The following is a 25,303-nucleotide window of genomic DNA, read 5'->3' as shown; positions in this document are numbered from 1 at the left end:
CCCATTTTAAAGATTCCCGCTTTTAAAGATTCCCCATTTTAAAGATTCCCGCTTTTAAAGATTCCCCATTTTAAAGATTCCCCGTTCCCCATTCCCCATTCCCCATTCCCCATTCCCCATTCCCCATTCCCCATTCCCCATTCCCCATTCCCCATTCCCCATTCCCCATTCCCCATTCCCCATTCCCCATTCCCCATTCCCCATTCCCCATTCCCCATTCCCCATTCCCCATTCCCCATTCCCATTCCCCGATTCCCCGATTCCCCGATTCCCCGATTCCCCGATTCCCCGATTCCCCGATTCCCCGATTCCCCGATTCCCCGATTCCCCGATTCCCCGATTCCCCGATTCCCCGATTCCCCGATTCCCCCATTCCCCGTTCCCCGTTTTAAAGATAGCCATTAAAAGCGTCATTCAGTCAATCTGTGACCCACCCAAGGAAGCCCTTAAGCTTACGTTTCCTAGGAGAAGCGGAACTTAATTGTAGCTTCAAGACATTTATCACTATTGGTCGGGAAAACAATTTATCAAGAACAAAATATAAGATTTATCTTTCAAATTCTGTAAACCGCAATCCTATTCTAGAGGGTTCGAGTATAAGATGGCCTCACACGCTTCGCTGTGTATTCAGCACTCTGATTGATCACCAACCCATGAAGACCGCATGAGAGGTTTATTATAATAGTTTCATAAATAACAGAAACTATAGATTACGCATTTGGATGACCTACCATTGCTAAAGCCCAGTTAGAATTTTGCAAAGATATTCGACTTTGTAGATCACTCGAATCACTCACCCTCTTGCTCATCATTACCACCTCTGCCTTCTGGCGCAGGGGAGACTCGTTGTTGTTGTTGTTGTTGTTGTTGTTGTTTTGCTGCTGTTGTTGAATTGATGTCGATGTTGTTGTTGCAGTAATTCTTAGTTAAGAGAATGGTTCGCTCAAAGTTAGTGAGCATGAAGAAAACAAACCAATTTCAAACGAAAAAAACCGCAAATATCAACTCCACATGGGTTAACAAAGAAAAACTACACCACAGTTCGACAAAATAATTTTAAAATGGGTTGTGATTCCTGATCCAGTGTATTTCACCTTGATACTATGGACTTCGTCTGCATACGTCTGAAAACTACATGGAATTTTCTTTCAGAACAAGGGGCAGATGCTATATATGAAACGTCGCGTAGTTTGTTCGCTATATAGAACAGAGATTTCAAGTAAATTATATTTCATTTATTTAAAATATACCGTTGTTTCGTCAATTTGAGTTGAATGCTTGTAAACTATTCTTGAGCAAAGTGCATTTCAGGTCATTTTGCTAATCGTGCATTTACCGTCTAATATAGAATGCATGAGAACTTGTACAAAAACGATATATTTGTTAAAATTATGTTTCTTTTATGTCTTGAGTTGCAGTTTTTAATTAAAAACGTTGTCACTGCCATCACATTAAAAGCAATAACCCTGAAAAAGCCCTGAAATAAACCTGTGGTCAAATTAAGAGGTTATCAAATAAAATTGTAATATTTCTTTTCATATTTTGTATTTCAGTATGGTTCGTCACAACACCAATTTTGTTACAAAATTTATTCGCACTACAAAGTTATTGAATTTTGTCTGGATGTTATTGTAATTAATTGTTAGACGTGCAAATAACAGTTTTGAAATAATGTGTCTACCAAGAAAATATTATTAAAGTTTTATTTGTTTTCGCGGCCCCAGATAAGTGAATGATGTTCTTAAGTTTGTTTTCCGCCAATCGCAAGGGATTGTTCGTTAGTGTTATTGATTCTACGATAATGAAAACTGATTATTACCATCAGCGAGCAAAACAGAATACAACACCATCAAAAACCCGTGTGCTCTTAGTAAAAAAATTATTGGTCGCCAAACAGTCTAAATGTATATTGACAAGCCAGCCTTTGCTAAATTACTGTCTTTCTAATGGCACCATTGTTCCCGAGTAGATTTTCAACAATAGCTCCTGGACGAAATTTTATTAATCTTTCCCCCGCGGACAGAGAAGTGTATTAAGAAAGATGGCGGTGCAATCAAGTAGCGAAATAATTGCCATGCATCTAAACAAGACAGAAGAGGTCATTTTTCCTCTGATCGTGCATATTACACCGATTTGGCCTCCTGAGAAAAGGATGGAAAATGTAAAAGCGCGAAGAACAACTTTCCGGCGGCTCGTCCGAAATAAAATGATCCTTTTAAAATTTCTTCAAAGTATCGATCCGTCTTTTAAAGCGGATTTCGCCTCGGAAGTGGCAGAGAAGGTGGACGATAAAGGCAGTATTGTGACTCTAACTAGAAACTTCCGTGAAAAGCAAAGGCAAAAACATCAGCGCATTTACGAGATTCAAATGGAAGCTTACCGCAGGGAGGAAAGTAAGAAAACTGCTTGGGGAAGAGTACAAGAGATTGAGTACAGCTGTGGATGGCAAAAGATGCCCAGAACAAGTCTGACCGCAAACAACTCAACAGTTCAAGCGTTCACGAAAGACTTCCAATTGACCAACGAGAAATATCAAGACACTTCAAAAATTGAGGACATAAAACTTACGAACGCGCGATTCAGGAGAAACAGTAAAGCACGGACAACAAGACGAAGTAAAGAAGTCGACGTTGTTTTTGCAGAGCAAAATGATGCGATTTATTTTCCACAATTATACAGAGCCCATAAAGACATTAAGCACCCAGTTAATGATCCTCGTTTCGAACGATTAATGACCTCACTTGTACCCTTGGGAAACAAAAACGAAACAGAATTCAGTAGCAGAGATGCAAGTCTGAAAAGAAGATTTACAGATAAGGGCAGCATTTTACAGAACAGATTAAACGGGAAGAGTTTGCATGAGAAGTGGCTGGAAACCATGGAGCCAAAATACAATGAGAAAAATGCTTCACGGATCAGCATTCACAATTAACTTTTAAGCAAATCCACGAGAAAGAAACAAATCGTTGCTAAGTTTATCCGTGGTTACTGGAGCTACTGCGAAAAATTTTGAAATGTTCTGTCACGATATAACTTGGCAGTTTTATTAATAAGTGCTTTGATATAATAAATAGAGAAAGTTTGGAAGAAATTCGAAACGAACTTACTTCAGAGTAGATTGCCGCATGGAAAATCGCAGGCTAAATTCTCGGCGCCAGCTTCCATCGATCTCGTTTCGCCCCGTAAGTAAACACACAAAAAAAGAGCTTTCGGAGAGCTTTCAGGAGAGTGATATAAATACGAAAACAAACTTGGTGATCGAATGTTGCACTCGTTAAATCGCAAAATATCATGATTTGTCGATGCCTCGCAGATCAATTGATCTGCTTGCTACTGACAAATCACGATATTTTGTTCAACCTCGTCCAATAATTGTTAATTATCTGCAGGCGCCTTAAAAGTTAGGGAGTGGGATTATGAGATATTTTATTTTATTGCAATGGGGCAGTTCGTTTCAGTGACTCTATTTGTTGAAAGCAAACCTAACATTAATATTCTTTTTTAAAAAAATCAAACAAACGAAAGAAATTCCAATAAAACATGAGACCTGACTCACGTCATGTCCACAGTTGCGATTTACATGAAATAAATTAAAAATTAGTCGCTCGTTTGTTCAGATCAGTAATTATCTTATTACGCTTCGAGAAAAATTAACTTTCCATGCTCCACTAGCGCCATCACAAACGTTTATCCAATTAAGCGAGGATTAAAACGTGTACTATTCACAATAGAAGAAAATATGGTATAGAAGGAGGATTATCAAAACACTCAGATCATGTAATGATGGGGATTAAGCTTAACTATGTACGTCATTCCTGTACACGTACATCAGGTCAATAAAAGGTTTTTCGTGATAAGCTGAAGATTGAGAGTAAGGTTTTAATATCATTATACAACCTGACCGTCCAGCAAGTCCACAGTATGGCAGAGTTATCACCTTTCAAACCAGTTGTGCACGTTTCGCCAATTTGGCCAAAACGACAGCGGCCAAAATCGTTCAAAAAAGTTGTAAGAAATCTTGTCAAGGTAATGAGGTTTGTGCAAAAAGTCAAACATCTAGCAGACACTGAAATGAGTGAGCAGAGCGAAGGCCTTGCTAAAGAAATGCAAGAGAGAGAAGAGCGATTGGAAAAGGTTAAAGGTCGTGCTAAACTTAAAGAGGATGGTACTGAAGAAAGGATCCTGACTGGCTGGAAGAAATGCAGGCAACGGTCAATAACATATTTACACTATTTAGAGAAAATGAGGCCCATCACTGAAAACCAGTTGGGAAAAAACCTGACGAGCAACGCGTCGAGCTGGGAAAAGCTTCATCACTTTACCATGAAAGGAAAGAAGTTTCAGAATTCTATTTGGATGAACAAGATAGTAAACAAATACAAACTGAACGAACCGTCAAATAGAGTAGCTGATGCCATCAACAACAGAGGCGCCGACTGGATTCTTGCGAAAGGAAGACCCAATCAAGCTAACACATGTTCCAGTACTACACCAAAGGCTGCTGAACCAGCGCAGAGGAGTCAAATGTCATCTTTGGATCCAAAACTCGATCCAAGGTTTAAAAACTTGTTGCGTTCACTGACACCTATTGATTGCTAGATTTGTTTTAAGGTGACGTCCCGTACGCAACAAGGTCACTCGAGAAGTTGACACTTACTGAACTTTAGTAATGAATGAATGAATGAATCATGAATGAATGAGGAACGACTTCATGTAAGTGTCAAAGAGTATTTAGCTTTAGAAAAAACTTATTGGGTTCTCTATTTACACATTGTCACTAGCTCTTGATGTGATCCTAAACCATCACAGTCTAGCACTCAGCATTTTAGCGAATTCTCCTGTTATTTCCTTCTCTGCAGAGAAAATTTTAAAACCACCCGCCCGAACAAAACATGACACAGTGTCCTTGGTCGGGATCGAAGCTGGGACTCCTGATATATACACAGTCCAACGCAACAAATATTGGTCAATATTGTGTCCCCGTAGTACTATAATAATATGATAATAATAGTAACTTCATTTAACGAGGGAAACACTCTACACTCCTGGACTGAGAAACCTGTGGCCGTGATTGAAGTTTCAGTGTAAGCTTCAGTATCAGACTGCCGATGTATGATGGCATGTAAAATTTTTTCTTTCCCGTAAAACGTATCTCTATCCAGAGGGCCTAGAAAGATGTGATGGATGTCTTTTCTAGAATTACTGATCCGCCTAGATTAGCCCAATATCAGTTCACATTTGTACTAAATTTTTTAATTAAAACAACTTAAAATAAAGCGTGTATATAAAAGTGTGTAAAGTGTGTTGATAATTTAAGTCATGTTCCTTCATCAGTAAACCAAAAATTTTAATAATGAATGCGGGATATCATTTAGTTACATCTACCATCAAAAATTCTCATTAACTTTCTACATAGGTACATGTGTGAAAAATAACTGCGCACAATAAATCTATTTGGAACTTTTAAAGTACTTTTATTCACATGGAAAAGAAAGTTGCATTGAGCTGTCTGTTTATGATTGAAGACCGCTGACTAGAAATGACAAAATGCTTTATTTTAAATATCGACGCAAAGTTAGAAGAATCATTCAGACCACGGATCTCACTCTCCACTAGCATTTCTTCAGTTTAGTTGGAGATTCGCATAGTTTATTCAGACTTTACCTAGACCTGTCAACTCCTAGACAAGCAGGAAGCCAGTCCCCTTGCTCATACTCTCCTACCGTACCGCGTGCGTTCTTAGTGAAACTCAGGCTCCCTCCACACTACGCCAGTAGAATTTGAAAATGGAAGTTTCACTCTGAAAACACATCAAATGTTTTCCGTCCACACTACTGCCGGAGGAATTTGAAAACGCGAGAATAACAGGTTATATTTGGATTTGTGTTTCAGGAAAACGCGGGCAGGAAATCACCTGCTTATCGTGATATCATCTTTTTCGAAAAGCTCAGTTTTCAAAACGTATTCCATCTACACTAAAGCGCAAACCCGGCGTTGACAAATTCCTCTGGTTTGAAGAGCGTTTTCGAAAAGCTCCGTTTTCGTGACGGATTCGTGTGGACAGTGAGCCTAACCGCAGAAATAAAGCTGCGTTTTCAAATTTCAACGCCGTAGTGGGGACGGGGCGGAGGCAGTAACTAACGCCTACGAATAAAGGAGTGGGGCGGTGAATAGCCATAAATGTACATATATTTAGCTTGTTTAAAAATACCGAAAATTCTAACTTGCTACATAGTTACCTGGATGAAAAATAACTGCACACAATAAATCTACAATTTTGGAACTGTTGAGGTACTTTTTATTCTACATGGTAGTCAAAGTTGTGTTGAACTGACTGTTTATGACTGACTGAACACTGACCATTGAGATTATTCCTGGAGAAAATTATCCAGACAATTGACCATTGACCATCATCAACTCAGTCGAGGACGCGGCACAGTTCAGTTGGGTTTCCCTTGTTTATACTATCCCTTGAAAAAAGTGTGAGAATTTTACTATACTGTCCCACCTTACCGCGGGTGTTATTAGCACAACTCAATAGGTACATGCCAGGCATAGCCATATATATTAACTATTTACAACAACATTTCTTATCGCTTGCACATTTTATTTTCTACCATAATCAAACTCTTCTCTCTCGGTTCATCATTTTGAACACCAGACGACAAGTTTCGTTAAGGCAGATGTCTTTGAAACAAATTTCGTCGCTTTTATCCGAAAGGTTCTTTTTCTTGGCAGGGGGGAAGTTCTTCCTTTCTACCTGTATACCACTCCTCAAGGGAACGAGCTGTTCAATCAGGCGCGTAAACCTCGGATCAATCAATGGATTCTTTTCATACAAATACGAGCGACAAGTTTGGTGTCCGGATTCGCTGAGAGCGCATGAATCTACACCTTCTACAGAATCAACTTCCTTAATCAACACAACCCTCCTCGCATGATCTTGTGTTCCAGTATCAGACTTGCATTCCATGGTAGACTCTTCTTGATCGTCTTCAGATGATTTCTGATCAACTGCGAAGCCATTCTTCTCGGAAGGGTGACAGGCGTTATATAAGTGTCGATAATTTACGATTGCGCGACGAAAGGTGTGCTGTGTTTGATCGCCTTCGTGGCTGAAAACAACAGCATTTTCGATTTCGCTGGGAAAATCATCCTTCTCAGCTTCCTGACTGTCGGCACGTATATCCTCCATGAATGCAACACGAAAACGTTCTTCGCCAATTCCTGGTGAAGTTGACACTAAAGAGTATAGTTTACGTTCCGCGCTTTTAATTTGATCACTCATGGACAGCCTTGGTTCACAAAAACTGGTTTCTATGATCACCTGCGATACCGTCACTAGGCAGAAAAACCCAGTTCAAGGGAGGCTTCTTCCACCAAGTTTCCTCATTGTCTTTTCCCGCTCATCACAACAACGTTTTGTCGTAAATTAAACTGTCACAAAAAATTCTAGTCCTAACTTCTACTGTAATTATTATTCCATCTGCCTCAAAATTTCCCCAAAATTTCCTAAACATTAGCTTTGCGGTATTTTGTTGTCGAATTCGTGAACTTTTTTAACCAATTAACTTCCAGATCATTCTCTAAGCTGTTTTTCAGCAGAATAATAACTAAACTGATTTAAAATTAAAATAGTTTAAAATTGACATTGGTTTCATTTGCCTTCAACTGAATTCCAGCTAAGAATTTAGCTGTTGTCTGGAAACAAAAAAAGCAATTAATGTTGCAAGTTCTTAACGCCTAGAAGATATTATGTAATTTTGATAACAAACATTGTGCTAAGATTATGTAATAATACTTTTTGGACTTTTCAGTATAATCTATAAAACAAAACCAACGAATCAGAGTTAAACTCTTTTCTGTAACATAAAACATGTATATCTTTACCACTGAATATTAAAAATTGCGTCCATTAAAAGGTAGTTACGATAAAATTCTAAAAACAAATATTCATTACGGTTTTGTAGGGGACTAACTGGTCAGTCTGGTTAATAATATAATGTAGAACGCCTCTACTTCCTCGATCACGACAAGCAGCCTGTTTCTTGTTATAGCGGAATTTTTTATCACAATCATTGTCTTCTGGTGAGCAGATTTTACATAAAATTAAAGTTTAATGTAGTTCTGTTCGGTGGGTTGCTTTGTTTGCGCGTAAACAAAGCAACAGCTAGACGGCATGATCACACGGGATTAGTTCCAATTCTGCTGACGTAGTTAGAACAATTGTGAGCTTACTCTTTTATCTGATGTTTATGGAAAGTACATACAATAAGACCAAACAAACTCAATAGTCCACTTTAGAATTGCACCGATATGCTGATTAATACGTCATCTACAGCACGAATTACAGTGGTACATGAAAAAGTTCACGAGCAAGTTGAACGGATCGAGGATTGTCAGGGAAAGATTGACTATCGAGCGAGTGATAATTCGATCATCATTCATCCAGACAACATTGAATTCAAGCAGGAACTTGTGGCTTTACTGAAACGCAGTTCTTGGCACCTGCATTGTTTATTGAATCCGGTGCAGTGTTGAGACTTCGTCGGATCAAATCACCTGGAATAAAAAAGTGTTTGATGCAAGAAACACAAGGAATTTTATAAACTTCAACTTCGTAACAGTATACGACAGCTGAACAGAGAACAGAAGACAAAAAGCGGGCGCCAAGTTTGACAATTTAAGAGTACTGATTCCAAACAAGCAAAGAAACATTTTCTGGTGACGTGGTGGCGGTTAGCGAGAAACCAGAAGTGAAATTTTAGAGACCAAGATTCATTGACAATTTACTTAAAGATGAAAAACAAGAAGAGAGGTGAGAAATTTTGCCACTGCATCTCTTACGGGAGAATCGAACCAAAAAATCTAGAGCGTTTACAAAAGAGTAGACAAAAACAAATGTGTACTTGGAGGGACATTGCTCCATTTGATGAGCGCCATCATGATGACCTAACGACTACCCCTCGTCCAAGCAACTCCAGCAATAAACTATTATTTCCCCCTATTTATGAACTGCCGTGCATTACGAACCCTGAAGCGTACGGAGCCATGTACAACGCTGGAGGTAGCGAATTGTTCTCAGACGCAATGCATACAAACAATGGCCGTGTTGGAGAGGAGAACAAAGCGGCCTTTCGCCATTACGGCTGCTCTTTAGCGCTCAGAAGCGATAATCTTAAAGACGAGGAAAATGGATTCACGAGTAGTTACCGCAATGAACCTAAAAACAAGGCAGACTCAGAATCTTTGAGACTAAAATTGCCAAAATTGACCAACTTCAACGTTGTTAATCAAAGACTTTAACAGTAATGTAAATTTTTAGATGTACAGTACATCATTTGTACATGTACAAGCACATGCACAGTACACAGGATTTTGTCTTAGATACCTCACTTAAAAAGCAATTGCAGGTTTTTTGCCTAATTGTCAGCAAAAATGTATTTCCAGAGTTAACTTGGCAAATTGGAGAGGATGTCTGATCAAAACTAGCACTCCAGAAACGTAAAAGCACGGTTTGATTTTACAGTCGAAACTTGTCAATACGTACAGATATTTTGAGATCACCGTTCCAAGTGTATGAATACTCCTTTATCGTGTGCAGCAGATGCTAAAAGGACATAGAAAACGAAGAAAATGATCCACGTGAAAGCGCAATCTCAGTTTTCGTGCGTCGTGTTCGTCATCTCTCTTCTCTCCGTCTCTCCGCGAGGTTCCGACGAAAGTAGTAATCTTGTAAATATTACATGGATTGCGGATTCTCGAGTGATGGAATTACAGACATTTTATCATTGATACTGTGCAGCGTGAACTTGCTAATCTTCACTGAGTAGACCCGAGTTATTTCGTCTTTTCATTCAGCTCACTTAAATGCATATAGTTGAGCGAAAACAATTTTCCAAATTCTCATGAAGTATAGTTATCTTATTCTTAGGAACGTAAGTTTTCTTTGGGAGATAATTAACCAGTTTACTGGAATATAATTTTGAACTTTTTTCAAAGTGCCAGAAATCAGTGTGCGGATGCAATTTGCCCACGCCAGACAGTTGCATTACTGACGACAAAAAAACCTCCGCGTTGTTATTTTGTCTCTTGCATGGCAAAACCAAGACATTGTTTATCCCTGGCTCTGTTCAACTCCCCTGGGTTCTACTTAAGAGGCAACTAAACAATAAAGAACGTAAACAACAGTAAAATTTATTTACTTCTGCTCTGGTCAGTAGAGAGAGAAGAGCCCTACTCACAACTTCATAAACACATCGTCTGAATGACCCCCAATTTATCCTGTTCACTTTACATATACCATTGATATCTTATACATGTACATCAGCAGAATGATTTTAATCTTTGTAGTTTAGCGGTTTGCATTGTATCATCGTAGCAGGTAATGGTGTTATGGTTGAATTTAAAAACGCTGCATCACTTCTTGTCAAAAGTGTCAATCCACTCTTTTATTTTCTTAATGCCTTTGATGACAATCAATAACAATAGAACATAGCAACGACACCAACAGAACTAAAACACAACGGTATCGACTGATCTTTAACGTTTAGCAACTTCTTTACAGTCTTCTTGTTTAAACTGGAATGAAAGCTCCTTTTTTTGCGTTCATTATAAAGGCAGAACCTCTATGAAATTTACCGTTATATCACCATTTAACATGAACGCAATTACTCCAGCAATCGACAGCAAAGTTGACGGTTGATAACTAAAAGTTTTCCGGCACAGTTTTAGATGACGATTGAAAATTAGCTAGAGTTCAACAAGTCAGCTGTTAGACAAAGACAGTTGTCTAAATTACCATTTCATGATTGATGATAAACTAAATGTTTTTCTTTCCCTGCCGGTTCAGTATAATACTTCCTTTACACATTAATCTGTTGATCCATTCCTTGACAAATGCACAGTTTATTAAATTCATTGTTGTAATTAATTGAACTTTTACTAATCACATAACCTAACATTTTATTGTAGCCCAGGCAGAAGTAGAAAGTTAACCAAGGATAGTTTTAATTAGAAAATGTTTTGCAAAAACTGATTTGGATTATGTTAAATGTTTGATGACCCAAGAACTTCAGTCAATGAAATACAGTGCTTCCGTTATTACGTGTCTTAAAAGCCAATTAAAGTCTGCATGGTGACTTAATTGCCAATTATCCCTTGTAACCGACCAATCAAGTCCATGCACTAAATTAAAAAAAAAAACATCATTGATGAATAGATGCTTGAGTTCGTAAAGCTCACCAGAGCATCAAAATAAAAGACACTTTTTGCTTGAGGTTCAACAATGAAGAACACGTCACCTTACAATCATGGATTCAAGTTCAAAGTTTGACCAAGACAGTGCTGGAGATATTGATAACATCGAGAAAACAATACCTTACAGACTTGGCTGTAAGAAAGACCGGATAAAAGTCGTAACCACAAGACCGGTAAATGAGGTGCAAATCAACAACTCGACTCAACACGAACCAGAAAGACTGCAATCTCGGGAGGTATTGCGATTAACAAAGGTGAACTCTGTTGATATAATCCAAACGAACGCAATTCAAGATGGCCGAAACAGCACTAAAAAAAGAAGTGTTACTTCCTTGGAACGACGAACTACGCCAAGTTTATATCTTCCTTATTTACTGGGAAATAAAGAGGCTGATAAACCTACTGTGTTCAATAAGGCGACGTACAGGAGTTTTAGAACTCAAGAAGAGAGAAAGTGTTTGGCTTTCACCAGAAGTCTGCAACGGGATCATAAGCAGTTGATTGATGGCAAGGATAAACGTCTAGTGAGTGCAGCCGTTATGGATATATCAAATCCTGCGAAGTTACACTTAAGGTCCAATGTCTTGCATCTTTGAAGTGCGAGAGAGCCGGCCCTGGGATCATACATTAGTTAATTACCCGCCATCACTTGTCGAAGCTCGCTTGACGAAAGCTTACCTACAACAACTATAAACAACAAAAATATATAGTGGGAAATGTTTAGAATAAAGCTTCGTTCGTATGTTTTGTTTACGCCAGACTCTTAGCTCTCTTGACTTCATGCACTTCAACGAGTAACCTTGCGAACTCCGGCGGCGGATTAATTCATGATTACGTTTTTGATGTAGAACAAAATGATGATGTCTGACGGAGAGCACGTTCCTCCGGTATTTCATGTAGCAGACTGGAAGAGTTTGAGGTTTGTCCAAACCTCTAGCTCTATTTCAGTTCAAACAAAACTCAGCCATTTTCCCCCAGGTTTATTTAACGAGAACGCGAGTTAACATGGTATGTATAAAGAGCGGATGTAGCTTGAGCTGATTACGTGATGTGTAAAACATAAGAGTTACAAAATGACAATTAACGCCGTTAATTGTATTTCCTCGGAGGAAATACAGATTAATAGAGATAAGGATAAGCCGGCGAAATTACATTTCATCTCTTTTGTTGAGGCCTGCAGGTTCCATATTCCTAACGAGAGCAAAATAGAGAACAGAAACCTTGGGACTATGGTAGCCCAACTATGGTAGTCCAAACCTTCCCCCTCCCCTTCCCCTCCCTTCCCCTATGGGGGTTAGGTCACAACGCTACTAGTCTTCCCCTTCAATAAAGGGCATCCGACTTTTTCGCGTTAGGCATGGGTCGCACTAAAGCGAATGTTTTTTTTTTTTTTTTGGCCGGTCTGAAAGACCCAAAAATATCGGCACTGACCATTTTTTTAGGGGTTCGTTTTCCAGTCGCACATGAAGCCACTAGCCTGCGTTATAGCCGGACGTGTCATAGAATCCCCGATATAGTCCGTCTGCGAAACGGCTCCCAAAAGCTTGTTCTGGTATCCCGCATGGATACACGGATCTGTGTATCCATTTCTGATTGGCTAGTTTCTTACACGCCTTGTGATTGGTCATATTCTTGCGAAATATATCACGCAATGTTAACAATAGAGTGACAGGCCTACACAACTCTTATCCAACGTGTACTAATAAATAGCCGCTTTGAAAGTTTTGCTCGAACTAGTGTATCTTTAAGGATCTGCCCCTTTTTTATGATACGATAGGGGGATCTTTGAATATTTCGATAAGCAATAATCCTGTGTTTTTAGGAGGACATTTCCAGAGTAGAGTCGTTACAGGTCACAGGTCTGTGTGGTTTCCATTGTTATCCGTGTGTAATTTGTAAGAGTTTTTGACACGTCTGTTTTTTTGCCACGTGCTAGTTTATTTGGCTCATTTGTACTGCAGGATATGTTTTAAGCTCTGTAAATCTTAGCTCTGGAAGGACAAAGTTTGAAATATTCCGCGAACATGTTGGTTACTTGCATTTTGTATTATTACGCCGGGCCCGGCTGTTTGATTAACTGTTGCACGTAATACTGCTGCTTATCACGGTTGTCATATTTATCTTTGTCCCGCTTCGCCAGAGAATATGGTCTTCCATAAGCGATCACAATGGCGATATTACAACGAGAATACTGGAACCACGAGGCTTTTCGAACAGAGCATCGGCAGCGATCGGAAGGCACTGGAAAATCAAAGATTTACCGTAGCCCGTCGGCAAATTTACAAAAATATTTTGACCTCCCAGAAATTTGCGAAGCGAGTTTTCCTGTTCAGGTAGAAGATTATCGATTTAAAACTGCTCTCTCATGGATTTGAACGCTTTTTGCCAATCTTCCTCTGTTATTGCAGACATCTTATTTCCAACTCGAAGCAGATGTACAAATGTTCTTGGGAAACCCGCACACAATTATTTTTAGCATTACGTGATAGTTGCGTGATCGCTTTCGCAAGAATTATTCAATCAGAAAGTGCGTAAGGAACTAGCCAATCAAAAATGGATACACTGACTGCGGGATATCAGAACAAGCTTTTGGGAGCCGTTGCGCAGACGGACTATACCGGCGGTTTAGACTGTCTGTGACGCAGGCTAGAAGCCACACGACAAGGCTAAATTCTTGTGTAGACACTGATAAAACGCTTTTGTAAACAATGATGCTTTCCCGTGAAGGCATACTGTCGACCATCAATTTTCTTAAATAAACACGCAGGTGACATGTTTAATGAATTTCTGTTTTCTTTGGACGATTTTGGAAAAATCTGCCTGCCCCACCCATACACTACGGCGTCTTTGATCTTTTTGGTCCGCTGACAAATTTTTCCAAATTTTGCTTGCAGGGGTCGAATTAGGAAAAGCTCCAATTTTGACCCAATTTTTGGTAAAACAAACAGAATTCGCTCTAGTGCGACCCATGCCTTAGAGTCAATTGATTCTGATACTTTCGATGCATTTCCTTTTCAAACGGTTCTAATAATGGAACCAAAAGGCCACAAAATCTGCTTTGAAGCGAAAATTCAGCATTTCAATATTATTTTAAATCTGTGAACGTGAACAACTGACCGCCGAAATCAAGGCAGACCAGATCTGTTGACGGTTGGGCAATCCTAACCCTAGCCCTAAACCGTAACCCAAAGATAACATACCTGGAACAGAAACATGTTATAACAAATTAGCTTGCCTGCATTTCTTTGTATTTCTGGAGCGCCTCATTTTGGCTATTTTTACATGTTTTGTATCTAAATAATGCTGGACACTCTTAGGTCCTAATTCAAGAACAGGCTATACGAAAAGACACCACCTAATGGAATACCTTATTTAGGCTGGAGCTGTTTAGATATGTCATTTCAGTATTGCAAGGTCCTTCTCGGAATATCTGGAAGACACACACAAAAGGCTAATACATCACTCGAATCCAAAGATGTAACTATACTACAACAACTTCAGTGATTTTGACCGTGACAGTGACTGGATCATTATATAGTAGTCGGGAGGAGTTTTTGTTTTTAACTTCCTTGATACAAAAATAATAATGATCAATAGTGAACATGCCTTGTCAATGTGGCCAATGGCAAGATATTTCCCTGTGAGGGCTTAATGCCCAGTCAATAAGCAGCTTGTTTACTTACCTGCATGAGCCAAACTTAGAGCCCATTAAGTGCAAGTAAAATAAAATTACGGTTTCAATCTTTTATTATTTTTGACGATCGGATGTTTGTTGACCTTGGTTCAAAATAACCAGAGCAACAAAAATAATTTGTGAATGTCCCAGTGCTTGTACATGTCGTTCTGAAGAATAATGGAATTTTGACAGATGAATTTCAAATTAATTAATCTCTGCGCGCAGTCGCATCAGGTGACATAGCCCCCTCAAGCATCTTCACGCGGTTTCCTAGCGATGCCGACGCAATAGAGAAAACATACAACTAAAATCGCGGGATCAGAAACAGGGCAATGAATCAACAATTGATATGATTGGGTGGTATTTTCTACAAAATGCCGGCGCCACATAATGGGTTCAGTTTATCACAAACTGTGACAACTGCCACAATTTCCTTATTGATTTTCCATATGCGGCGAACGCTGACAAGAAAAACTGAATGTGATATTCTTTCACGCAGGTTTTTGAAATCTGCGTTCCTTTTTCACCGATTTTCGCATTTACTCGTAGCTTTTACCAAACAAGTCATTTTAAACAGATTTTATTTTGAACTGTTTTAAATTTCTCGATGCAAAATTCAGCAAAAACCGCGAAACCAAAGATTTATTTCCTTCTCACCACTCTGGCGTCGTACACTGTCCAAACATATCCGATGAGAAACTATACCTCCTAGAAACAAGAGCAATATTTATATTCTTGAATAATTGATTTCACAGCTGCAACTACCAGGTATTAAAGACACAAGGACTGATTTCAACCACTAACAATTAAAATGTAAGGCTCTTTTAAGAGAAAAAATTTTCTTCCATCACTTCCAGTGTCTTGTGAACACTGTGTTCTTTCTTGCGACGACTGCATCCGAATTTTCTAACTTGGAGACCTTCCTATTCTTTACTTTCGTGACAACGTGATATAGTTTAGGGTCTCTTGGATTCAAGTGGGGAATGTTAGCAGGATCGGGCATTTTAAGGACCTTTTCGTAAACAGTTCCTCGGAACGTTCTTTTCTTCCAGTTGCTTTCGTCGTTGTTTGTTGGAGAAAGTAACCCTTGTTCATATTTCTGGTGTGCTTTATTCTCGCGATATTTTCCTCGCTCTCTGTTATATCCCTTGTCTTCACCTAACAAGGACGGGAAGCAACTATCAACAAAAGCTTTTTTTCGCTGACGATTGATCCGTGTAATCCAAGGATCTTCGTCGAGTTCAACGTGATCACGAATAGGCGGCAAAGGGAATCCAATCGAGGTCTTTTTGTTGTTCTGAGAAATAATTTTGAACGTTCTCTCTTTACTCTTTGCTGTCATATCTAAAAGAATTTCTCTTTTCTTTTCAGTAATTGACTCTCTTCGACCTTTCAACCACACCGGTGTCTGATCAAAAACAGCAGTGTTTCTTCGTTGTCTTGGCGGTTTTTTCTGAGCCGCTGGTACCTCATGTACCTCCTCTTCCTGTACTAGAGGGGGCAGAAATTTCGACAGAGATTTCCTTTGAATTTCCTTGAAGTCTTTCTGCATTTTGTTACATTCATTCGCCACCCTTCTCTGCTCTCGTGAAATGACACCCAGGTTGATCTCTAATTCTTTCAGCAGTCCAGCGTTTGTGTGGCTCGCATGCTTCAAACCGTATTTGTTGACTATTTTGATCTTGCTTCGTTTCGGGAGATTGCGGATTCTAGTGAGCTCTTGATTAAGTCTTTCGTCAGCGTTTCGCCTCGCGCCTTCAAAATCCATGGGTTTTAGTAATTCAATAATACGTTTTCCAACACAACCTGCTGATATCCTGGATAATCCAGAGTATTTTGACCCTTGAAAAGTCTTGTGTGGATCTCTCTGGCAATGTTTCCTCCATTCCTTCTGTTCCGTGCTCGCAGTACTCTGTTTTAAATGTTGACACTCTTGTATTGTTTCTTCTCCAAACCACGCTTTTAACCTTTGCGATACATTGACGATATATCTTAACTGCAGTTTCTATACCTCGGTGAAGTGGAACAAATTGATTACACAATTGTAATATTCGAAGTTGAACGGTGTCTTCCGTGTACGGCTTCGTCCGCGCTTCTTATCGCATGCTCTGCGTTGTTCGATGTCGTCTCTGATACGAAACTTAACATCTACAGTTCGTGACTTGTCTGGATTTTCCGTGTTATTTCGTCCAGTACCTCCGTAACCTTTTAAGACATGTACCGGCAAAGCTTAACAATGCGCACAGACTGAGGCTAATAACTGGCGACCTCAAACACCGCTGACGCAGATATCACTGTGACATTAATCACGGTCAGAAGTTATTGGCGTGACAACTTGACCACAGGCCTAACAAACTTATGTTTATCACTTCAGTGATGAGAGACAAGAAGATGGCGAGCGTCTTCTCAGTCCCTCGAAAGAAAAACATTGACAACAAAACAAATGCCGCGAAAAAGACATTCAATCGGCTCTTGTGTGTTTTTCGTTGGAAGGCTTACATTGCATTGTCTCCCATTGTCGTTTTATTGGATAGCTGCGCGGCAAAGTCCGTAAAGTGAATAGCTGTTTGCTCAGGTAATAATGGTACGGATTTCACATGCAAATACGGTGTAGTATATTATTACGTTGTATTTGTAAACACAATACGCTTGTTTGCAGTCCCTATGAAATACATATGCAATATCAGTTTATTTACGGGAAAACTGTGATCAATTACTGACGGTAACACGTTTGTTGTCATGTTAAAATTGTTTGCACGAAATTAGGTCCGACATCAAGTCAATATCACCAGGGCTCTAACAGACCATCTGCTGTGGACAATTTTCATTGCGTGTTTGAAAAGAGAAATAAATAATTAGCGCCTTTAATGTAGAATACTTCAAGTACGATTTTAGGTCGTTCTGATTCAACTCAACCGACTCTAGTGAAACCGGCCAAGCCCGAGCAAAGAAATACTGTATTGGGCTTGGTACTGAGGGAGGAGTCCACAGCCGGCAGCCGCTTGGCAAAAAGTCGCAAAACAATAAATTATCTGTATATCTATATGAGATAAACATTAATGAATGATGAAGTGATAGACTGTCTGCAGACGTTTGTTCTTTTTTACGAGTTATTTTTCTCGGGAGCGAGAGCAATGAGAGCGTGCGAGAGCGAGCGCGGAGCGCTAGACCAAGGGTTTTTTCAAATCACCTGCGGTTCAGTATTTGCTTGCGATCTCAACGAACTCGAGACAAAATTGAGGAAGGGGATCAAGTTGGATAGAGTCTTCGGTTTAACCTTGATGTGGATTTGTTTTTTGCCGTGATTTTTTAATTCTTCCTTTCTTTAAAAACAAATTTCCTGATGAGGCTTTGAGGGTCAGTCACAATTTGTAACTGAATGTGGTATGTTTTTCTTCGGAGAAATCTGTGGCACATTTGGAAGATGAAAAATATCCCCTGTCTCGTCACCTGTCAAAATGAAATTTTATAAAACGAACCGACAAACTGAGGACACTTATACCTAGCTATCTAAACTCTTCTTTGTTGATATTGTAAAGAGGATCTGAAAGGTTAAGTACTATCTGACAAATGGGCTGAAATGGCTTTGCCTCAAACATTCTTTTCAGCTGACAGATGTCTAACGGCGTTAATTTTACTACCAACAGACAAATTTTAAGGATGACTGGCATTCAAAGGATATATAAATCTCTATTCAGCTGTCAGTCATACTTTGTGATAGCCCCCGATCAGGCGCTTTTTTTGGGAGAAAGTCGGACGGGCGGGCGGAGGGGTGCGGGGGGGGGAAGGGCGAGCTTGGACTAAAAGAAGGGGGAAAAGAGCACGTCCTTTTTTCCCTTTCTTCCCCTGCTCGCTTCCCCACCGCCCCCCGCTTCCAAAAAATCCTGATCGCAGGTTAGCTTTGCGTCAGTAGAGTCGCAGTCAGGGTTCCATTCCTGGATTTATCAGAACTGAAAAGGAAATCAGGGCTCTTATGCCTTGCCTGACAGAACCCAACCATCCGCGGAGGACTTACAGACAATTTGTCGGCTAGTTCTATAGACAAGTTTGTGTTGTCGCCTTAAATTCTATCCATCACACTTTAGTTATGTATATCTCTAACTTTTTTCACTGCTTCCGCAAACCCCAAGGTCCAAAAGTCTAGCCTGCGTAACAAGTGTTCCTGTAACTGAGCGAAGAACTTTAGCTTCATTCGCTTTCTGACCGCGCAAATACTGGGGCGGACAAAGCTCTTCACTCGTACAGAAACGCTTGCTACACAGGTTAAAAAAAGTCACTCCGTCACTCGGCCGACTCCGTCCCTTCATTGCTTGAGTACGAAAACCTGACATAAAAGGGCAATGATTTCATAAAATCACCATTAGAGACGAGTGTAGTTCCGTTCAAGCTATTGCAATTGTAATTCCTGTTTTGCTTTCGTCATGAGGACTTGTTATAAAGCCGTTCTGCCCACGAGAACTTAAGTACCACATTAACCCTGGTCACGTGCCATCAATTTCTAGTCTGCTATGCCTCCGTTAGGATTTGCAAAAGAAGATCTGAACGCCCGTAAAACAGCATGGGAACACAGAATTCTACACAATGTTTGCACTATTTTGACTGTGCTCATTAAAAAATCCTAACTAAACAAACAACTCATAAAAGTCACAAAAGACGTGTAAATGAAAAATTCGCACTAATTTATGAACAAATAAAAATGTCTGCTCGAGATATATTTGCTTGGCACGGAAATTATAGAAATTTACCGAGAAAACTAACGGGAAACATTTAAAAATCCAATCACTTCAAACTTTTACTTAGCTTTTCGCATTCCTAATGCGATAACAAGGAGTGAAAAGAGTCGTTAATGCGTTTTATTGTCCTCCATTGTAATCTCCCGGGACCTGCTTAAATGCGCGATGTTTTAGAAATTCAAATTATTCTATGACGGTGTATGCAAAGCGAAGTCTTTTGCAAACAAATCACCCGGGCCGTATTTTATTAGGGCTTTGTTCTTGTCTATATATTCATCAAACACCGGTCATCCTATCTCTCTTATCTGAGGAAGTGTAAAAATTTTAACAACGCAGTGAAGTGGTCTAATGTGGGCAGATCAAGAGTGTTAGAGGTATACGGTACACTGCACTTTCATTGTAAAAGCCGGATCGTGTTTCGCAACAACAAAACTACACCAAGTTGTCACAAGCATATCAACGTAATACGGAGAGGTATTCAAAGATTTCGTTGAGGTTCAAGGTCTCCTCTAAGGATTACTCTCAGACACGAAACATTTTGCCCATGATTTGAGGCATTCGTAGAAGTCACGAGTATTTGTTTAAGATGAGTGTGAGTTCTTCAAGGTACCCGCTCATTCGAATCAGCAAGACAGGCGAAATGAGGTTAAAGAACAAGGTTGGAAATGCAATACTCAAGGAGAATGCCTACGAAGACCGAGCGCTCAACACTCGTTTAGACACCTTATCTAAACATCAATTCAGGCAAGATAAGTACATGACTTACAGGCAGTTAGAATTTGCCACGAAGCAAGTTTCGGCATCGGAAGAAAGACCACGAACACTGCCTAATGGACAGGAAAACAAACAAGCTAGCGAACAACTGCCGCCGATAGATACAAGACGAAGGTCGAACATTGTGGCTTCGAACTTGGAAACAAATCGCTCAAACAATGGTGGAGAGGTCGCAGGGAATACTAAAGCGAAAGGGCGCTGGGAAAAGGCGATAACGCTTGTAAGATTAGCAGTACAGAAAAGAGAGACAAATGAAGGTAGCACTAAGCCGGTGGCCGGCCATAGAGGGAAAATTTCCGGAACTCAAGCGCCAGAGTCACTGGTTTTAGATCCTAATCAGTTACCACCTATACATGCTAACGAAGGAATACTTCGAGAGCCCGTTGGTTCATCTAAGAGAAAAGCTCTACGAAAACAACCGAGTTTACCAGAAATGCTAAAACTTTCCCGAGAAAAAACGCAAAAGTGTCTGGAGGATCCAAGGTTTATGAAGCTCGAGCAGTGTCTAAGCGAGACGAAAAATCCTCGAGAAACCCGACAACAACGAAGAAATTTGAGAAGACGATCTTCTCCAGATAGAATTCGCGGCTATACGCACTGAAAAAAGCTGCCGTGAGAGAGATTTTTCATGTATGCACGAAAACATTGCTTAAAGTCATAAATTATTTACAAAGGTATACATCTGCATGCAGTGGAAAAACAGCTTAAATCTTTCGTAAAACAGAAGGTTTAAGATTTCCACTAAGATAGTTTATATAAGAAAACGTGAGTAAAATTCTTGCAGTGAAATATACAGTCTAGATAGCTTTTTGTTCTCATAATTTATTTTGTCATGACCACCGTCGCGAGCTATTCGTTTACTCATAACTTAAGTTCAAAAGATATTCATAAACAAGCCATTTATTGTAAATAAAAATTCTCCAACAAAAATAGAATAAATTTTGAGCCATATTGCAATCAGGAACCTTGTTAGCTGACACAATTGTGTTAACCGTCTAAATGATTGCAATTCATTTTACTTTGCCTGCTTTCTAAAGCACTGATGACATTATAATTAACTTTACGAAAGAAGGAAATTTCCGTTTTTTAAGATGAGACATTAAAAATGAAGGCTTTGTAAATAAAAACTCATGCACCTTGAGTTATCTTAAGGTAGTTTAAGGCAATAAAACTTTAAGGATAAAAAGAAAATTCCGTTCAATTTTCACTGTTAACTGTGCGTTAATTGCGAGCGTGTGTGAATACACGAGTGTCCTATGGACAGCCAGTGACCCGTAAAGTTGCCCACTTAAATTATACGCAATACGTGCATTGAGGCATACATTTCGGTCAGAGCAATGTCACGTCTGCAATCTTCAATCAATCTTACTCCCCGTCATAACATTTATTTTTTTGCCGTTCTTCTACGGTCTTATCTCTATTAAATAAATTAGTTATAGTTACAATGAAATGGATAGGCGGAACATCCATCCATCCCACAATTTTTTCTTTTCTTTTTTTTTTTCCCATCATAAAAGGAATGAAGATCGGAAACTTCATAAAGGATGCTGTCTGGCGTAACAGCGTCTCAACTGCTTTTCCTGACGTAAAAACTGATCCGTCAGTGATCGAGACATTGTTTATCATGTTTATGTCATCGTTTTGCTTTTTTTTGAATCACTCCTCCCTTGCGACGCTAACAAAAGCATAAGTAGCTTATGCGCTAGTGAGAACGGCTGGGCCGGACATTATCTCAAACAGAAGCCGTCTGCTAATAATTAAGCTTATGCTTATGTCGGTGTTATGTGCAGTGAAGGCATGACTGGCAACGCTGATTGACTGAAGGTCTTTCCCTTACGCTTTTTAAAATTATGCTTATGCCAACCATATCCTCGCTGGACACAACAGCGACATACTGAAGCATAAGCATAAGAAAAATGCAAGGTTTGATAGTCTTATGTTTATGCTTATGCCTATGTCAGGCCATCCTACCTAGCGCATGGATGTTTTAATGCTCACAGTGCTTATGTAATGCTTGCGTCGCTAGTGAGGACTGGGCTTTAGGGGGCTCTCAGTATCCCACATCCCGTTAATTTTGGCCTAAATATCCTTTATCCCGTTAATTCCTGTTGCAAAAATTAACGATTCTCCTACACGATATCCCGTTTTGATCTGATCGAAATATTCCCTATCACACTAGTCCCCCCCCCCCCCCCCCCGCCAAATATCCTGGCAGTTCCGTTAAGTTTTTAAAACCCATAGTACCTCACCAATCGCATGCTACCAAACGTTTCGTTGGTTTGCTTTCAAGAGACCACAATTTGTAAGAGCTTTTGGTTCATTTTTTGTCCTTGCAGAACTGTAAATTTAGCAAATGCCTCTTTTTTCTTCTTAGAGACTGATTGTACGTCAAAGTCAGCTATTCACTTGAAAGCGCATTGAAATTGTGGATTGTAGATCACAAAGAAATTTTCAGCCCCGAACAGATTGCTTGCATGCACTGCGCTGACTCCAAAGAGGAAGCTTGTGCGATCTGGTACGCTTAACGCTGCACGGGAGGTTTGGCATATAATTGAGACCCGTGTTCTCGTGGCCCGAGTTTCTATAGTTTATAAATTACCAGAGCCAATCAACTCCAACTATCTCAGGTATTGTGATGACGTTATTTTTATTACATTAGTGAGGCCGCCACCTGCTAAAGCAAACACGAGAAAAATCATCATGTAATAATTGTACAAAGTACGCAATTCAGTTAATTAATAATCCAACGATTAATTTCGCTACATATGCCACGAGATCACATTTTCTTCCGTTTAAGTCTTATTTCGCAGAAATGTGCACCACTGTTTTCTCTTCTGAGGTCTTATGAAAGCCGCGCAGTCAGGAGTACCCGTCGGATCCGCTCCGCAAAATATCCGCTCTGCAGACTAAAGTTGAGCTGGCTGGGAATTTTAGCATTAAACAGAATCTTGCTGAGAATTTAGCTTATCGAGAGCTAGCTAGCTGGAAAATTTTTTTTGGTGTTCAAATAGCTTACATTGTGGTTTTACTAATCAGTTCTGGCTGGAAATTACATTCCGGATGCGATCACTGACTGAAGTGTGTCACTTGACACTCTGTGACTGCTTGACCTTTTGTTTGAAAACATGCTTACAATATAATGTTAGTTGTTTATTAAAGTTTTATTTACCAGCAAACAATAGAAGTCTGTTCTGCTGTCATTTATAGTGTGAAATTAGATCGGTTTCTTTTCCCTTGACGCTCCTTTTTCCCACGTTCAGTTGCATGTTTCACCACCGTTAATCCGGTCGCGGAAAATCATCGTCTGTTCTGCTTTCATATTCTACCTTGAGACAACTGGTTATCTGGTGATGACGTTTGTTGGTTCGTGCAGTCTTTTCACATTTTTGCCTGAGGCCCGGTGAGACTCGGGTAACCTCGTAATATTTTGTAACTAAAACATTGTTCCCGTATAATTTTGTGTCCAACGGTCGGTTTCAAGCGTGATCAGATTTTGCCGACCAGTTGTTTGAGGGTTTGGCAGCCAGAGAACTCTGAGGACTCCACTGATAAATTCAAAGGTTCAGGTAAGAACTACTTTGGAGCTGAACTAGCTGAATCAGCCTATATATTTAATATTCAGTGATAATGTTTAAGCAATGTGTGCGGGAAAAGCCGGCGCGGGTTTTCAAACTGTATTCGCCACTGTATTGTATTTCAAACCCAACGGAAAGTGCAGCGTCAGTGAAGACAGTGAAAGCAAGAAAAGGCCTGATATGTCTCAGAACTTGGACGGGTTTTCGAAATTGTCAGTGCATTCATCCACAGTGATCCTACTTCCAAGTGCAATTTCAATTCTGTAATTTTAACGACCAGTAAAATCCGATCCCGGTGCTGCAGTCGATGATGACCGCTTTTTAACGCGTCGAACGTTAAAACACGAGCTATTGAAACACATTTGCCGCGTCTTGGAGAACTGACGAGATATTGAAATGATTATTTTTTTCCAGTGTAAGAAAGTATTGTTTCCATCGGTTTCTTTACTGAAGTCCGATCGTGTTCTTTATATAGCTGAAGGTTGATTATCTATTGCTGCCTTTTGGTATCGCCGAAAATTTGCCCTGAAAGAGCTGTTGACCAACACACCTGATTGATCTAGTTCAATGCTAATTGTACTGTACTTTAGGATTTAAAAGGGAATACAAAGGCTTGCCATGTCAGAGGTGAGAAAAGACCAGAAGGCAATCATGTCATTCCAGATTTCGTTCTTTCGGTGTCGATAGCGCCAGGAGAATAATGTGTAATTTAATTTCTTATGCGTTCCCATTTGTTAACGCGCGTGTTTTTCGCACATTCAGTTTCTGTTAGAGAACAAGTTATTTTGCATGCCTGCGTTGTTACCGGAAATGGAGACATTTCGCCTTATTGTCCTTCTTTTTATGATGGCACAGACAGTGATTTTGTGGTGGAACAATCATCGCGCGGCTCAGTTCATGTAGCTTAGGCAAAGCGCGAAACATGGTACACGAAAAAATAGGGGAGGGGCGTGGCACCAGCTCACACCATTCACTGAATTCACGCTTCTGGGTTATAGTTTGATGACGAAATGAGCGGTAAAAAGTTATTCCACAATTATTTTTCTTAAACAGTTAAATCCTTGCTTCTTTGACTTGCCCCAGGGAATGTAATTTTCAGCAATGTAACATCAGTTAAAATCTAAGACATTTCATTTAATTCTCTCATGAATGAGCTATTTTTGTGAACATAGTTCTTGATCTAGATCTTACATTGAGGGGCCCGATAGTATCACCAGTTTTGTATATTATTGTGTGTCCGTGGCTGTATGCGTATTTGGATGCATGTGTGTGTGTGTGGACGGGGG

At 39.8% G+C, this 25,303-nt stretch overlaps 4 protein-coding genes across 4 annotated transcripts; 2 read left to right on the top strand and 2 right to left on the bottom strand.

Moving 5' to 3' along the window:
- The first annotated feature begins 3,921 nt into the window (after positions 1 to 3,921).
- Positions 3,922 to 5,290, top strand: LOC110054957 (uncharacterized). The gene has a single exon (XM_020761336.2). The coding sequence runs from the start codon at positions 3,922 to 3,924 to the stop codon at positions 4,597 to 4,599; it is 678 nt and encodes a 225-aa protein (XP_020616995.2). The 3' UTR covers positions 4,600 to 5,290.
- Positions 5,291 to 5,330: 40 nt separating this feature from the next.
- LOC149116103 (uncharacterized) lies at positions 5,331 to 9,888 on the bottom strand. The gene has a single exon (XM_089282033.1). It carries the CDS (start codon positions 7,286 to 7,288, stop codon positions 6,623 to 6,625), a length of 666 nt encoding a protein of 221 aa, XP_089138159.1. The 5' UTR covers positions 7,289 to 9,888; the 3' UTR covers positions 5,331 to 6,622.
- Positions 9,889 to 15,499: 5,611 nt separating this feature from the next.
- On the bottom strand, positions 15,500 to 17,192 carry LOC110054962 (uncharacterized). Its single transcript, XM_020761343.2, has one exon. The coding sequence runs from the start codon at positions 16,701 to 16,703 to the stop codon at positions 15,783 to 15,785; it is 921 nt and encodes a 306-aa protein (XP_020617002.1). The 5' UTR covers positions 16,704 to 17,192; the 3' UTR covers positions 15,500 to 15,782.
- Positions 17,193 to 19,884: 2,692 nt separating this feature from the next.
- On the top strand, positions 19,885 to 21,633 carry LOC110054960 (uncharacterized). Its single transcript, XM_020761341.2, has one exon. The coding sequence runs from the start codon at positions 20,255 to 20,257 to the stop codon at positions 21,041 to 21,043; it is 789 nt and encodes a 262-aa protein (XP_020617000.2). The 5' UTR covers positions 19,885 to 20,254; the 3' UTR covers positions 21,044 to 21,633.
- The last annotated feature ends 3,670 nt before the right edge of the window (positions 21,634 to 25,303 follow it).

Source organism: Orbicella faveolata, unplaced genomic scaffold, assembly GCF_042242905.1.
Source record: "Orbicella faveolata isolate gen_17 unplaced genomic scaffold, um_ofav_v1 contig_12, whole genome shotgun sequence".
Taxonomy (NCBI): Eukaryota; Metazoa; Cnidaria; class Anthozoa; order Scleractinia; family Merulinidae; genus Orbicella; species Orbicella faveolata.
The sequence above is the reverse complement of the archived record's forward strand: the minus strand, read 5'-3'. Positions and strand labels throughout refer to the sequence as shown.